This window comes from Prunus persica, chromosome G1 (assembly GCF_000346465.2).
Source record: "Prunus persica cultivar Lovell chromosome G1, Prunus_persica_NCBIv2, whole genome shotgun sequence".
Taxonomy (NCBI): Eukaryota; Viridiplantae; Streptophyta; class Magnoliopsida; order Rosales; family Rosaceae; genus Prunus; species Prunus persica.
The window spans coordinates 33,190,966-33,203,679 of record NC_034009.1 but is presented as its reverse complement, the minus strand read 5'-3'; the positions used below and the strand labels follow the sequence as shown (position 1 = coordinate 33,203,679).

The following is a 12,714-nucleotide window of genomic DNA, read 5'->3' as shown; positions in this document are numbered from 1 at the left end:
TATTGGCCCTTTGTGACTAGTGGCTTTTTTGGCTGAAGTATGAATTCAACCATATAATTTCTCCAAAAAAAAAAACTTTTACTTACTGTTGGACAAATTAGGGGTGTATATCGGTCCGAAACGAATAAAATTTCCTCAATTCACATCTGATTCAATATATATTGGATTATGATTTTTCCAATTCAAATCATCAAAATCAATTAAAATTAAATTGAATCAGCCGGTTTGAATGAATTAAATTGAATCTTGTACAACCCTAAGATAAATACATTTTATCAGTCCTGATCTCTTGGACTACAGGGGTCCAAGAGATTTGTGGTCACTCACCGTTGGATGTAAATTCAACGGTTCACTCACTCTTGCACTCCTTTTAAAAAACTTTTTTGAACCATTGGATTAATATCCAACGATGGGTGACCACAATCTCTTGGACTCCTGTGGTCCAAGAGATCGGGACTGTACATTTTATTATATTATACATATACAGTTCTCTTAGACTCCATTGGTTCAAGAAATTGGGATTGTATACATACAGTCCTGATCTCTTGGACTACAGGGGTCTAAGAGATTTGTGGTCACTCACCGTTGGATGTAAATTCAACGGTTCACTCACTCTTGCACTCCTTTTAAAAAAATTTTTTGAACCATTGGATTAATATCCAACGGTGGGTGACCACAATCTCTTGGACTCCTGTGGTCCAAAAAATCGGGACTGTGTATACATATATTATATATATAAATGGGCACATTGTTGTGAATGGTGATTTAGATGCAGTGTACATGTTTGACCACATTAATGGAAAGTCAAACTAGTGCAAATGCGCAACAAACTGGTAAGCTATGTGAATGAGACGAAGTACGAATACATCCGTATCTGATCATATCATTTAATCTGATATACTAATCAAGTTTCAACAAGGCGGACCACTTGAATGTTTCAAACACTAGTGACCAATTCCGTACTTGTCTTTCCAAATTTACCAATACAAAGCGCATAGACATCATATTTTCCACCAAACCACCATGGTTTGGTCATGGTAATTAATTATCACCGTGCAGGAAAATAATCAATTATTTTTGTTCACACTATCAGTCAAATGGAGCACACTACAATAGTCATCTCTCAAGCAAAAAATCTGAAAATATTAATAGCGCCTGTCTGCCTCTGTACATGTACAATACAAATAACAATTGCTGGAAGTAGACGATGGCGTGTACGGCCTTTGCTTTCAAAATTGATACATCCATCAACCATTCAAACTTCAAACAACCTACATTTTCATTAGAGAAGTTCTCAACTTCTCTTGCATTTGGTGGACTCCACCTGTTTAATAGAGGTAAAGTCTACCAATACAATGGTGCGCACATTTATTAAAAAGATAATATTATATTGTGTTGTGTACAAGGCTAAACTCGTATTGAATGGTATTTGACCATTCGCATGTTTTATATTACTATATCTCACGTTCCAAAATTAACTCATTTAACCATTAGACTTCGTAAAATAAACTATAATTGGTAAAATTAACATGGCTATTCTACCCCTACCTACCTTATCTTTCCTTTCCCCCCCTAATTTGTTTCCCAATTTATCTCCACCTTTATCCGTCTCTAACAAGAAAAAAGAAATACTATGTACAACCCATATCTAATAATTAATATGGAACATATTAATTCCAGTTCATGAAAGAGTCGGAGTAGATATTTGAATTTTGTATTTAGTCAACCTTATCTTGTTGTCCTCCTAATTTTGTCAATTTGACACCATTATCTTTTCAAAGCCACGTATGAGGTTTAATGATTGGATCAAATTTTAACAGCTCCCAAAAAGGGTAAGCAAGTCAATTCCTGTAATCCTTTGCTTATTAGTTTAGTTCCAATTTAGGCCGTGGATTAAAACGTTGAATCTAAATTAAAATCGCGTGCAGAAATATCCGGAAACCTGCATCAAACGCAAGCTGTATTATTAAATACAGTGGAGCAAAATGGTTTGCTAGGTCACAAACACACACCACCTAGTTTGACCAAACCGCCTTTTTTTCTTGACATTGTCAGATCAGATCGTCACACCTTTTTAGACACCCTTGCATTGTTTTATTCTCATTAAATCCTCATCCTTTTAATTGCCCTATCTATATATATATATATATATATATATATATGTGCTCTGCTGCCTTCCTGGATAAAGCGATTTAGTAATTTTATCTTCCTCCTCATACAAGATGGATAAAAAACAAGGTAAACCGAAAAATAAGATCCTGAAATTTCTGCCAAAAGCCGCTTCCGGGGTTTATTTTCACAACCCTCCTTACAGCCCTACGAGAGACAGAAGATTAGAAAATGCCGCCAAGCTCAAAGCTCACGGCCGACGAGGATTCTCCGGCCCTTTAATGATCTCGGATGAAGCCCGGAGAAAACCCAGGACTGGAAGCTTTGACTACCACACGCAAGAAGAAGAACCCACCTCGCCAAAAGTGTCGTGCATGGGCCAGATCAAGCACAAGAAGCAGATTAAGAAAATAAAGCGTGCTAATATTCATAATTTGATCCCTAAAGATGCATCAAAGCCTCCGGCCCCGTGGTCTCCTCGCGAGATAAAGAAGCACGGTTTTGCGTTCCGGAGGATGTTTAGCAGCGTAAACCCTGCAAGGAAATCCGATTCTATTAACGTTAATCATGATCATGATCGTACGGCACCGAGGCTTCCAGATAGAGCGCCTTCTTTGAGTCAGATGAAGAGGTTTGCAAGTGGGCGGGGTAATGCTTTTGCAAACTTTGATATTAATCATCACGACTGTTCAGATGAAGAGAGAGGAGACAGCGATGGAGAAGAAGATGTGAGAATTGCCTTCTCAGCACCTTTAGTGGCTGGTGGAGATCAATTTCATCAAGTACCATTGCAGCCGAGGAAAGAAATCAATATATGGAAGAGAAGAACCATGGCTGCCCCTAGTCCGCTAGAATTGAAGCCCATGGTCAGAGCTAATTAAATTGTTCATAATTTCAGTTGCTTTAATTCTTATTAGATTTGTTTTCAGTCTAATTAGAGTCCGGAGTGCAAATTTGAGATGATGGGTTATGTTAATAGATACATGCAAAGATATATATAAAACGAAAGTTAGGATCCGTGAGGACTGTTTGTTTACATGTCTTGGCTTTCTTCGATCTGGTTATTCTTCCTGATGAGGTTGAAGGCATAATAATTTGCTTTGGAAGTGAGTGAATGCAGCATCCAAAAACTATAATACTGTTTCAGCCTTTTCAGCTAGCCGACAACCAAGCAAATAGTAGTTATGATTAAGGGAGAGACGTGCGTATATATGTTTTAGTCAGCCAGCTGTCAGAATTGAAAATGTTTAGTTGCAAGGTTAAAGCCTTAATTAATTGGAGGTGGTTTGCCCGTCAATTCTGAATTGTTGGTAAGGTTAATTAGGATAGGATCATAGGAACCGTCCGTCTTGCACTGGACAGAGGACGCGTATTAGCAGCCTAATTACCACTTGTAATTTTTAAAACCGAAGCCTAAATTCGATTAAAATGCAGTAATGCTAGCTAATTAGCCTAATTGTCCGATACATGATTTTTCCATTACATAATGGTTCTTAAGCCTAGTTTGGGATTGCTATTACTTTTATAAAAAAAAATTGTTTCTACAGCTCCATGTTTGGTAAACAATATTTTTAAAGTGCTGTTAGTACAAAAAACAGTGTAAAAATCATTTGGTAAATTTTAATATAAAATTGTTGTAATTGTGAATAATGACTAAAATGGGCATGATGTTGAAAATGTTGTGTTCTAATCATGTGGTGGTAGTGGTGGTGATGGAGTGGAGGTGGTGGTGATGAAGGTGGAGTTGGTGGTGGTGGTGGTGGTGGTGGCGGCGATAGTGGCAGCATGAAGGTGGTGGTGGTGGTGGTTGTGGAGGTGGTGGTGGTGGTGATGGTGATGGTGATGGTGATGGAGGTGGAGGTGGAGGTGGTGGTTGTGGTTGTAGTGGTTGTGGCGGAGGATGAGGAGGAGGAGGATGTGGTGGTGGTGGTGGTCGTGATGGCGGCAGTGGTTGTCGAGGTAGTGAATGTGGTGGTGCAAGTGGTGGAGTTGGATGTGAAAGTGAAGGTGAAGTCATTTTTAAAAATGAATGATGATATTTTGGGAATTAAAAAAATTCATTAAAAATTTATCTCAGTTTTTTTTGAAAGCAGCTTTGAAAAGTAACTCAGAGTCTGCTTTTAAAATTTGCTGTCAAAAGGCAACTACTTTTAAAATAATCGAGAAATTTTATTTTTACCAAACACTTTAAACTGCTTAACTTTAAAGTGAAGCAGATTTTTGACCCAAAAAAAAAAAAAAAAATCACAAACGGGACCTTAGTTGCAGCATTTCGATCAGTGCCAATAAACGCTTTGAGACGGCCATTGCCAGCCACTACATAAACAAATAGATGAAGCTTTTGATGGGATGATTTTGGAACCTATAAACTTATGATTTAGTGCAAAAGATTCACACTTTTTTTTATCATATGAAGCAAACCAGCCCCTTTTGTCCCGCAGCGGAGGAGCACACAATATAAGTTTATAACATCTATCGAGTTATTGTCCCGCAAATGCTAATTACAGTTAGGGCCTCGGGCCCAACCATGTGGAATACGGATATCTATATCAAGGTGATGAGGGCTAGAAGAATGCATTAAATTGGGGGTGGGCATCTCTACTAAAAAATTCGTATAGTGATTGTACTGTATTTACGATTTGGTTTGGTCTGATTAAATTATTAATTTTTTTATATAAATTCTTTCGCACCAATCCGATCCGAAAAGTGTAGTTTGGTTAATAGGCAACGATATCTCAGACCGCAAAAATCCATATTGAACCAAACAATAAAAATAAATTATTATTTAAATATAAATACACCTAACATTACACCATAAAATATCAACAGATAATTATAAAGATGGAGTACCACGCCAAAAATAGAAAATAGCATGTAGGATACTAGAAACACAAACAGACCCTACTTGTTTACGCGGGCTAGACAAAACATGGTCTAGTTGAATTTTACTACCATATTGTACTTCTGTTCTACAAGCTTGAATGAATATTGTTTTACCATATTGTTCTATTGAATGAATATTTTTTTCTTGGGCTTGAGTTGGTGTTTTTCAACTAGTATTAGTAATAAATATTTTTATTCTATTTTTTTTTGGGTTAAATGTAGCACCGGCCTATCAAACTAATCCTATTCGAAATTATTGTTAACTAATTGAATGGTTGGTTAACATAAGAAAAAAGGAAAATGCTAGGGAGGCCAACTTTAGATACCAACTTGTGTACCAACTCTCTAATAGAGTGTGAGACCCATTGTATTGGTGGGTTCCACCTCTATTAGAGAGTTGGTACACAAGTTGGTATCTAAAGTTGGTCTCCCTAGCATAACCCATAAGAAAAATTGGTGTACCGAAAAATTTGATGCAGTTAACAAAAAAACTCTCCACCGTTCTATACCCATCCGCGCGCCCATGCTTACATTAAACATTTATTTGTTTGATTTTTTAAATTTCAATTTTCAAATAATTTTATACCCGACATGTTTGAAAACTGTGATCAATAGTAACACTAACCGGATGATGCATTATTTTTGTCAACAAGAAAGAACAATAATCTACAGCTGACAAACTTTGACTGCACCCAATTTTGTAAAAGACTTAGCCAACATGTGACGCCCACTGACACAATCGGGTGGATCTTGGAAATGGGTCTTTCGGCCTAAATTAAGTTCAGCTTTTCTGTACCTTGCGCAATACTACTACTACTAACACAATTATGTTGTTGGCATTCAAGCAAAGCAACGAATGTACGACGACTTTTGCTTTCAGAGAGAGGGCCAATAGCAGCAGCTTCTTATCTAAAAACCCAAACCATACAAAAATTTCCACAGAAGAGAAAAACAAAACTCAAAAAAAGAAACAGAGAAACAGAGTAGCAGGGGAAACATTAATTCTAAGTAAGTAAATTTTTTATTCAACTTCATGTATACTTAAGGTGACTAATAAGTCACAGAAACAAGTAGTAGTAAAATTAATTTTGAATTTGTTGAGAAGGGAAGGGAACTAATAAGTCACACGGACTCCTTGGTATCTCAGAATCTCACCAATAAGCTCCCCTTTACCAGAGCCCACATACCTCCCGCAAATCTCACCATCTCTAATGAACAAGAAAGTAGGCACCTCCACCACCTCCATGTCCTTGAGGAACTGCAGGCAGCTATCATTCTCATCACCGTTCATTCTCGCGAACACCACCGTGTCTGACATCTTCCTCGACAGCTTCACCACCGTCGGATACACCTTCACACAGGGCCCACAGTGCTTGAGCCCCACATCAAGCACAATCAGCTTGTGGTCCACCTTATGCTCTGCAATCAACTTCTCCACGTCCTCCCTCTGATGCAGTTGAACCACAGCAGAGTGGTTGTCCCCGTAATACAGCACATCTCCCCTAAGCCGATCTCCGTCTATTCCTTCCTCTTCGTGGATTTTCTCCATGCTTTTGTAGAAGCTGAAATGGGGGACTTTTTCAATTTTCTCTCTTCTGAAGAGCTCTCTGGTCTTTTCTGATTCGTCCCCCATTACCAGCAGGAACTCCACGTCATTGCACGTACGGCTGAGGTCCACCATAAAAGGGTACATGTCTCTGCTCTGGGCGCTGTGGCTGGCGGCAAATTCGACGACCACGAGCTTGTTTTTGGCTGTTTCAAGGGCTTCGTCGAATTCCTGTATGCTGTGCACTCGCTGCACTCTTTCATCGCTTTCCACTTTCTTAGTGCCAGGGGCGGCTGTAGCCTTGGTAATAAAGCTATTGAAGTGGCTTTGGTTGGCTTCTAGGTTTGTCGACAGAGGTTTTTGTTGGTTGACCAAGCTTAAAAAGGAACAGTGCCGGTACAGACCACTGGTTTTTTGGATTGAAGATAGAGATGAAGGGGGTTTGGCTAAGAAACTTGGGAGTGTCGCCATTGAAACTTATCTAAGAGGGAAACGAAAGACTTGCTTATTCTAAGCTAGCTATGAATGACTCTACAGAAACTGACGGGGAGAGAGTGCCCTGAAATTATCTTAAAATCTCGAGGTGCCAAAACTTCCTTCACATCCACTCGTTTGCTTGTGGTTCATAACTTCATATTATCCATTGGGGTCTGGGTGTGGAGAGCATTTTCATCTTTCTAATCATATAGTACGGTAAAGCCCAAAATATCTTTTGTTGTTTTCAAATTAACAAGTGTGCATGCCTAAAAATGCAAAGTTGATCCACAAAGTTTGGGCTTCTACTTTTATACTTGATATGGGTTTGGTGCTACCAAAAAGTTGTTGCCCAAATTTGAAAATAAAACACTGCGATTAATTTAGTGGGTAAAAACTCGTATGGAAATTATGAATTATGATGCCTCATTTATGGATCCAGAATGATTTTCTAGGTCATAAACTGCTTGAATCCTTAAATAATCAACAATAGATATATATATATAGGCCTGCCATAAGTTTTGAGCCATTTGGATAGAATCACCTGATATTTTTCTCCTCCAACAAAGTAGCTACACACACGCAACTAGCACGAGAGTTTTGACAAGTCAAGAAACAAGAAAAGAAATCTTCATGTCCACAAACAAAATATCTTCTACTCCATATGATTTGGGAGAATGACGAACACGAAAAAACTCTGAAATGCGGAGGCATGGTGAAAATATATCTCAGCTTGCATATTTCTGGCCACAGGCTTAGTGATAACACGGATACATACTGTTTTTTTCTCCGTGTCCATAAAGGCCTGGAGACTATTTCAATCGCCTTCAGCAATGTCTATTCCAGATTCAGAATGGAATTGGGCCCTGGGAAAATATCAAGTGCATATATTCAGTGACATTTCTTAAATAGGTTCATTAGGGCAATAGTCTATTAACTTGCAGTTGAGTTTCGTGCTTTTCACTTTAATCAGTTTTGTAAATTTCATGTCAATTCTAGAAGAACCAGTAATTTCATATTTACACCATTGACATAATTAACTCTATTGGGGAACAAATTCCCTCCCCGCCCCGCTGGATTACAAAAATACCGATTAAAAATTAATTTATGAATGAAAAAATATAAGTTAGAAACTAAACATATAATACAAAAGTTTTGTTCTAGACACATTTTTTTTATGTATTATTTAATTCAATATACAATATGATATGAGGAATATTATAAAATTTGGTGAGAGTCATGAGGAGGGACTTAGCAATATATTTATATTGAAAATAATTAATATATTCTAAATATGATGGATTTGAGTTGGGGATTAGAATACCACCCCCTCGCATCGAACACCATAAACGAAAATTTCCCCAAACTCATCCTCATACCCAATTTCTATTCTTCATACTTGACCCATTAGTGAGGAAAATTGTCATCCTTATTGGTAACCATTAGTATTCATAAGTTTTCAAGTTTCACGACACTCGTGAATCTCCACAATTAAAAAAGTCATGAAGCCAAGAAGGAAAAACCATTCATAGCAATCCAAGTGCCAATTTAATGAATGAGAACATGTGTAGGCATTAATATGTATAATTTATTTCATATTAATAATATTTATGAGATGAAGCCAAGAAGGAAGAACAAGTCATTCGTTTCATTAATTTATATATAACTTACAAAAAGAACAAGTCATTCATAAGTGCAAATAAATACAGGGTGGCGGAAATTATAAAGAGAATTTACAAATAAAAAAAGAGTGGGTTGGTGGTGGATGGATCTGGCAAATCATCGACTAAAAGGAGTGGGTGAGAGATCCAAACCCGGATGTGGACCCGTATGTCGGCATGTTTGCAGGCTAGGCGTAGTAAAATACCAAACATTATGCATAAGATGACACACAAACAAACAAAAAGCCAACACAGATTTGGCGGGATTCTGACTCTCTACTCTCACTGCTCAGCTCAGTCTCCAGACTTTCCTTCCTCCAGTGCTTGCCACCTAACCCAACACAAGTCACCCAGCTTAGCTTAGCTTAGCATCCTCCGCCTCATGCTTTTATGTTATGTTATGTTATGTCTTCTCTCCTCACTAGCCCATGTGCTCCATCGTGTAACCCCGCACTGGGTCCCACAATACACCTTGACAATGGATCCTTTCCTTGGTTTCCCCTGTTGTCACTTTCCACCCCTTCCTTCCTGCACTGCAGTGGACCCTAACTATTTCTTTAACTCACTCCCCTTCATTCACGGTGGACCTCTTCTCCTCAAATTTGTTTTATTACAAATTTTGCAAACTTCCTGATATTCTAATAAAATGTGGGCGAATTCAAATTACCAAAAATTACAAAATAAAGATAGAAACCAAACCCTACCAAGATGCAAATTTAAGATGCCAATCCAACCACGAAACTTAAATCATTCCAAATTAAAAATACAAGAGAATAATAAATTAGCAGGTTAAGTAAACAAAAGAAAATAAAAATAGAAGGAAAACAAAACCTAGATTAGAAGGATAATTAAAACAGAGTAACAAGAAGAAGAAAAAAAACAACAAAATGGGGCTAAGGTAAAATGGGAAGGGGAGTGGACCAGCGATACCGTCACAGGGTACAAGGAAACTAAGAAGATTTTGGTGTTTCCGGCTTCCGGCAGAGGATCATGTGCATCGGAGTGAAGATTCCGGACTCGCCGCCCCGGGTCAAATAGTCAGCGGTTTTGAACAGCATCTCGTGCACATCCACCGTGCCCTTGGGAGCAACTCCGATGGCCGCCAGCACAGTCACCAGAATGTGGTTGCGCCAGTAGGCGATCCTGCCCATCTTCAACCGGGTCCACCAAGGCTCCGCCGGCGGCTTAGCCAGATCTCGCTCCTTCACCACCTCAAATCCGACCTTCCTCGCCGTCTCCGCAATGTCCACGTAGCTCCTTAGGCCAGGCAAGGCGTCCCCTCTCTCAATCCCCTGAATGACCTCCACGTGTTCCGCGTCGTCCCCCATGTACTTGTCTGTCGTCACCCACTCGTACGACACGTACAGAGATCCCGGCTTCAAAACCCTAAAGATCTCGGCGTACACCTCCTCCAGCTTCGGCGCGTGGCACGTCGCCTCGATCGAGTACGCGCCGTCGAAGCTGTTCTCGGGGAACGGCATCTCCAGGAAATTCCCACACACCACCTCGCACAGAGAGTCGAGGCCGGCCTTCTTGTTGTGCAGACGCGCGCGTTTCACCTGGTACTCGTTGATCGTGATCCCGACCACATTGGCACGAGAGTGAGCTGCGATGGCTCGCATGGGACCACCAACACCGCATCCGACGTCCAGAATTCGATCTCCGGGTTTGACGTCGATGAGATCGACGGCCATCTCCTCGTGGAGGCGCGTGGCGTCACGGTGGGACTTTCCAGGGAGGGAAGGGGAGAAGTGGAAGGACTGGCCCCATCCCCACTCGTAGATGTCGGTGACTAAATTGTAGAAGGTGTCGACAAAGTCGGGAACCTTCTCGGCGGTTTCGATCTCTTTGGGGCGGCGGAAGAAAGACCAGTACTTGTCGTAGTTGTCTTGGACTTTCTCGGCGGAGATGGAGCCGCCGGAGAGATCTACGGCGCGCTTGCCCTTTTGCTCGGCTGGGCCGAGAATGCAAACGAACCAGTAGAGCCCACCGGCTAGGAGGGCCCCAGTACAGAAGAGAGTGAGAGAGTCCATTGGAGTTTGGAAGAGAAACACACAGAGAAAGAGAAGAGTGAAGGAAGGGAGAGGGAGAGGGACTAGTGGAAGAAAGGGAGAAGTGTTTGGTCTCCCCTACTAAATTCCTGTTTGGCAAAGCCACTAATTGGGTATTTAAGTTTTTTTATTACATCCAACATAATCTAATTGCACGCGCGTAGCTTCCTGCGTGGATCCAGCTATCTATATTTTAACACGTGGATTCGGAAGAGTCCAAAAGGCGTGCGAGCCAGATACACTTCAACTTTGTGTTTATTACGGCTCTACCCAGGTATTTCCCACCGTAAATTGAACGAACATCTAGGGGTTGATATGGGTAATTACTAATTAGGGTAATTTTTATTGAGGTTTTTCGTGGGGGGATTTATTTTCTTTTTTAAATATCTAACTTGATTTGTTTCAGTTATTTCTTAGTATTAGAAATAACGTTGATGTAAGTGAAGTTAGTGGAGGAATAACGTTATCAAATGCTAACAATAACGTCAACAATGAACGTCTTTTATTGGTAACTAATACTTAATAGAGTCATCAACATCACTCAAAAGAAGAAAAAACCTAGTCCTCATTATAAACAAGATGGATTTAAGGAAATTATTAGTGAGAAATAAAAAGGAATCCGCAAGTAAGAAGAGTCTCCTCATAAGTCACAAATCATAATGAATTTCCTAAACAGAAGACCCTGAGCTTTGCTTACTGACAATAACAAATGCTTACATTTATGAATTGGTGAGCATCAGTGAGCACCTGAACGCAATAGTTATCAAATGCTCTTTCTCAACCCATATATATACAAATAATATACAAGGAAATTCAGTTGATGAATTCTCCAAATAAGTTTATTTAAGAGACATTTTAGTAGGGCTAAATCTGTATTGTATTTCATTAATTTAAACCATTTATTTTGTAGATATTTATTCAAAAATCATCTCTACCTAAAATTACTTGAATCCGATATTATTTGACCACTCAATTGAATTATTGACATTTTATTACTTTCTTGAAGCAATGTGTTTATTAATTTTATATGACACAATTGAATATCGAAAACGGTTTTTGATTTATCTAATTTTTTGCAAGGATGATCTATGAATGAAGACCTAAAATATAAATAGTTTGAATTGTTGAAAAAAAAAATCGTAAAATACCCTAGAGGATATCCTCAACTAAAATTATTTAAAAAATTCCTTAATAGAAGGGGATTATATATGCATAAACTATCTGTCACATAATTATTTAAGCGCTATTGTCATGGCTCATGCTTAGATATATTTCATTCATTGCATCCAAGAATATGATGCTTTGTGTATATTTTATTTTCTCGTGTTGTGCAGCTGCAGCTTGACATGTTTATATTTTATATACTTTTATAATATTTATGTAATTATTTATATGAAAAGCATGATAGCGTAATAAGTATCCGAGATTCTTGTGTGCTGATGTAGTGGAGAGCTGAAAAAACCAAAATGGAAATGGGATGGCTGCTCCTAGATCTAATCCTGACTTGAGGTTGAAGATCAAAGAGCTTAGAGCATATTTTCCCATTCTTTTTTCTTTTTCTTTGAAAAATAATAAATTCTAATTGGTTTAATGCCTTAATACGTTGGCCTAAAATTTATAATTGAGTTATTGACCGGAATAATAAAATTTCTAATTGTGTTGTGTGCTATTCCCATTGCATGAGAGTTTTTTTTTCCACCTTTTAACAATACTGTCCTTTATTTATACGAAATCAAAATAATCCCTTTGTTATTTTTTAAGGGTACTAATTTATTCAGCAAACAAATCTCATATAAACAGAAGAAAACGAATGACTAATGGCAAACACTAGTGGAACTTGGTAGAGGGTTACCATGGACTCTAGCCCAAGTAGCCTTTTTTATTAAATTAAAATATATTACATGTATTTTAATGTTAGTTATCCCATAAAAATTTAGTAGTCCATTCAAATGTAGCCTTGTAATTCATTGTACACTTAATTTTGTAGGCC

The 12,714-nt window shown here is 38.6% G+C and overlaps 3 protein-coding genes across 3 annotated transcripts; 1 reads left to right on the top strand and 2 right to left on the bottom strand.

Moving 5' to 3' along the window:
* Positions 2,161-3,197, top strand: LOC18792819 (uncharacterized protein At1g76070). Its single transcript, XM_007226289.2, has one exon. It carries the CDS (start codon positions 2,223-2,225, stop codon positions 2,988-2,990), a length of 768 nt encoding a protein of 255 aa, XP_007226351.1. The 5' UTR covers positions 2,161-2,222; the 3' UTR covers positions 2,991-3,197.
* LOC18789737 (thioredoxin-like protein CDSP32, chloroplastic) lies at positions 5,981-7,181 on the bottom strand. Its single transcript, XM_007226410.2, has one exon. It carries the CDS (start codon positions 7,007-7,009, stop codon positions 6,107-6,109), a length of 903 nt encoding a protein of 300 aa, XP_007226472.1. The 5' UTR covers positions 7,010-7,181; the 3' UTR covers positions 5,981-6,106.
* LOC18788663 (24-methylenesterol C-methyltransferase 2) lies at positions 9,363-10,825 on the bottom strand. Its single transcript, XM_020567618.1, has one exon. It carries the CDS (start codon positions 10,704-10,706, stop codon positions 9,624-9,626), a length of 1,083 nt encoding a protein of 360 aa, XP_020423207.1. The 5' UTR covers positions 10,707-10,825; the 3' UTR covers positions 9,363-9,623.

Coding starts and splice junctions, on each gene's coding strand:
- LOC18792819 (XM_007226289.2), top strand. CDS start 2,223: ATGGATAAAAAACAAGGTAAACCGAAAAATAAGATCCTGAAATTTCTG.
- LOC18789737 (XM_007226410.2), bottom strand. CDS start 7,009: ATGGCGACACTCCCAAGTTTCTTAGCCAAACCCCCTTCATCTCTATCT.
- LOC18788663 (XM_020567618.1), bottom strand. CDS start 10,706: ATGGACTCTCTCACTCTCTTCTGTACTGGGGCCCTCCTAGCCGGTGGG.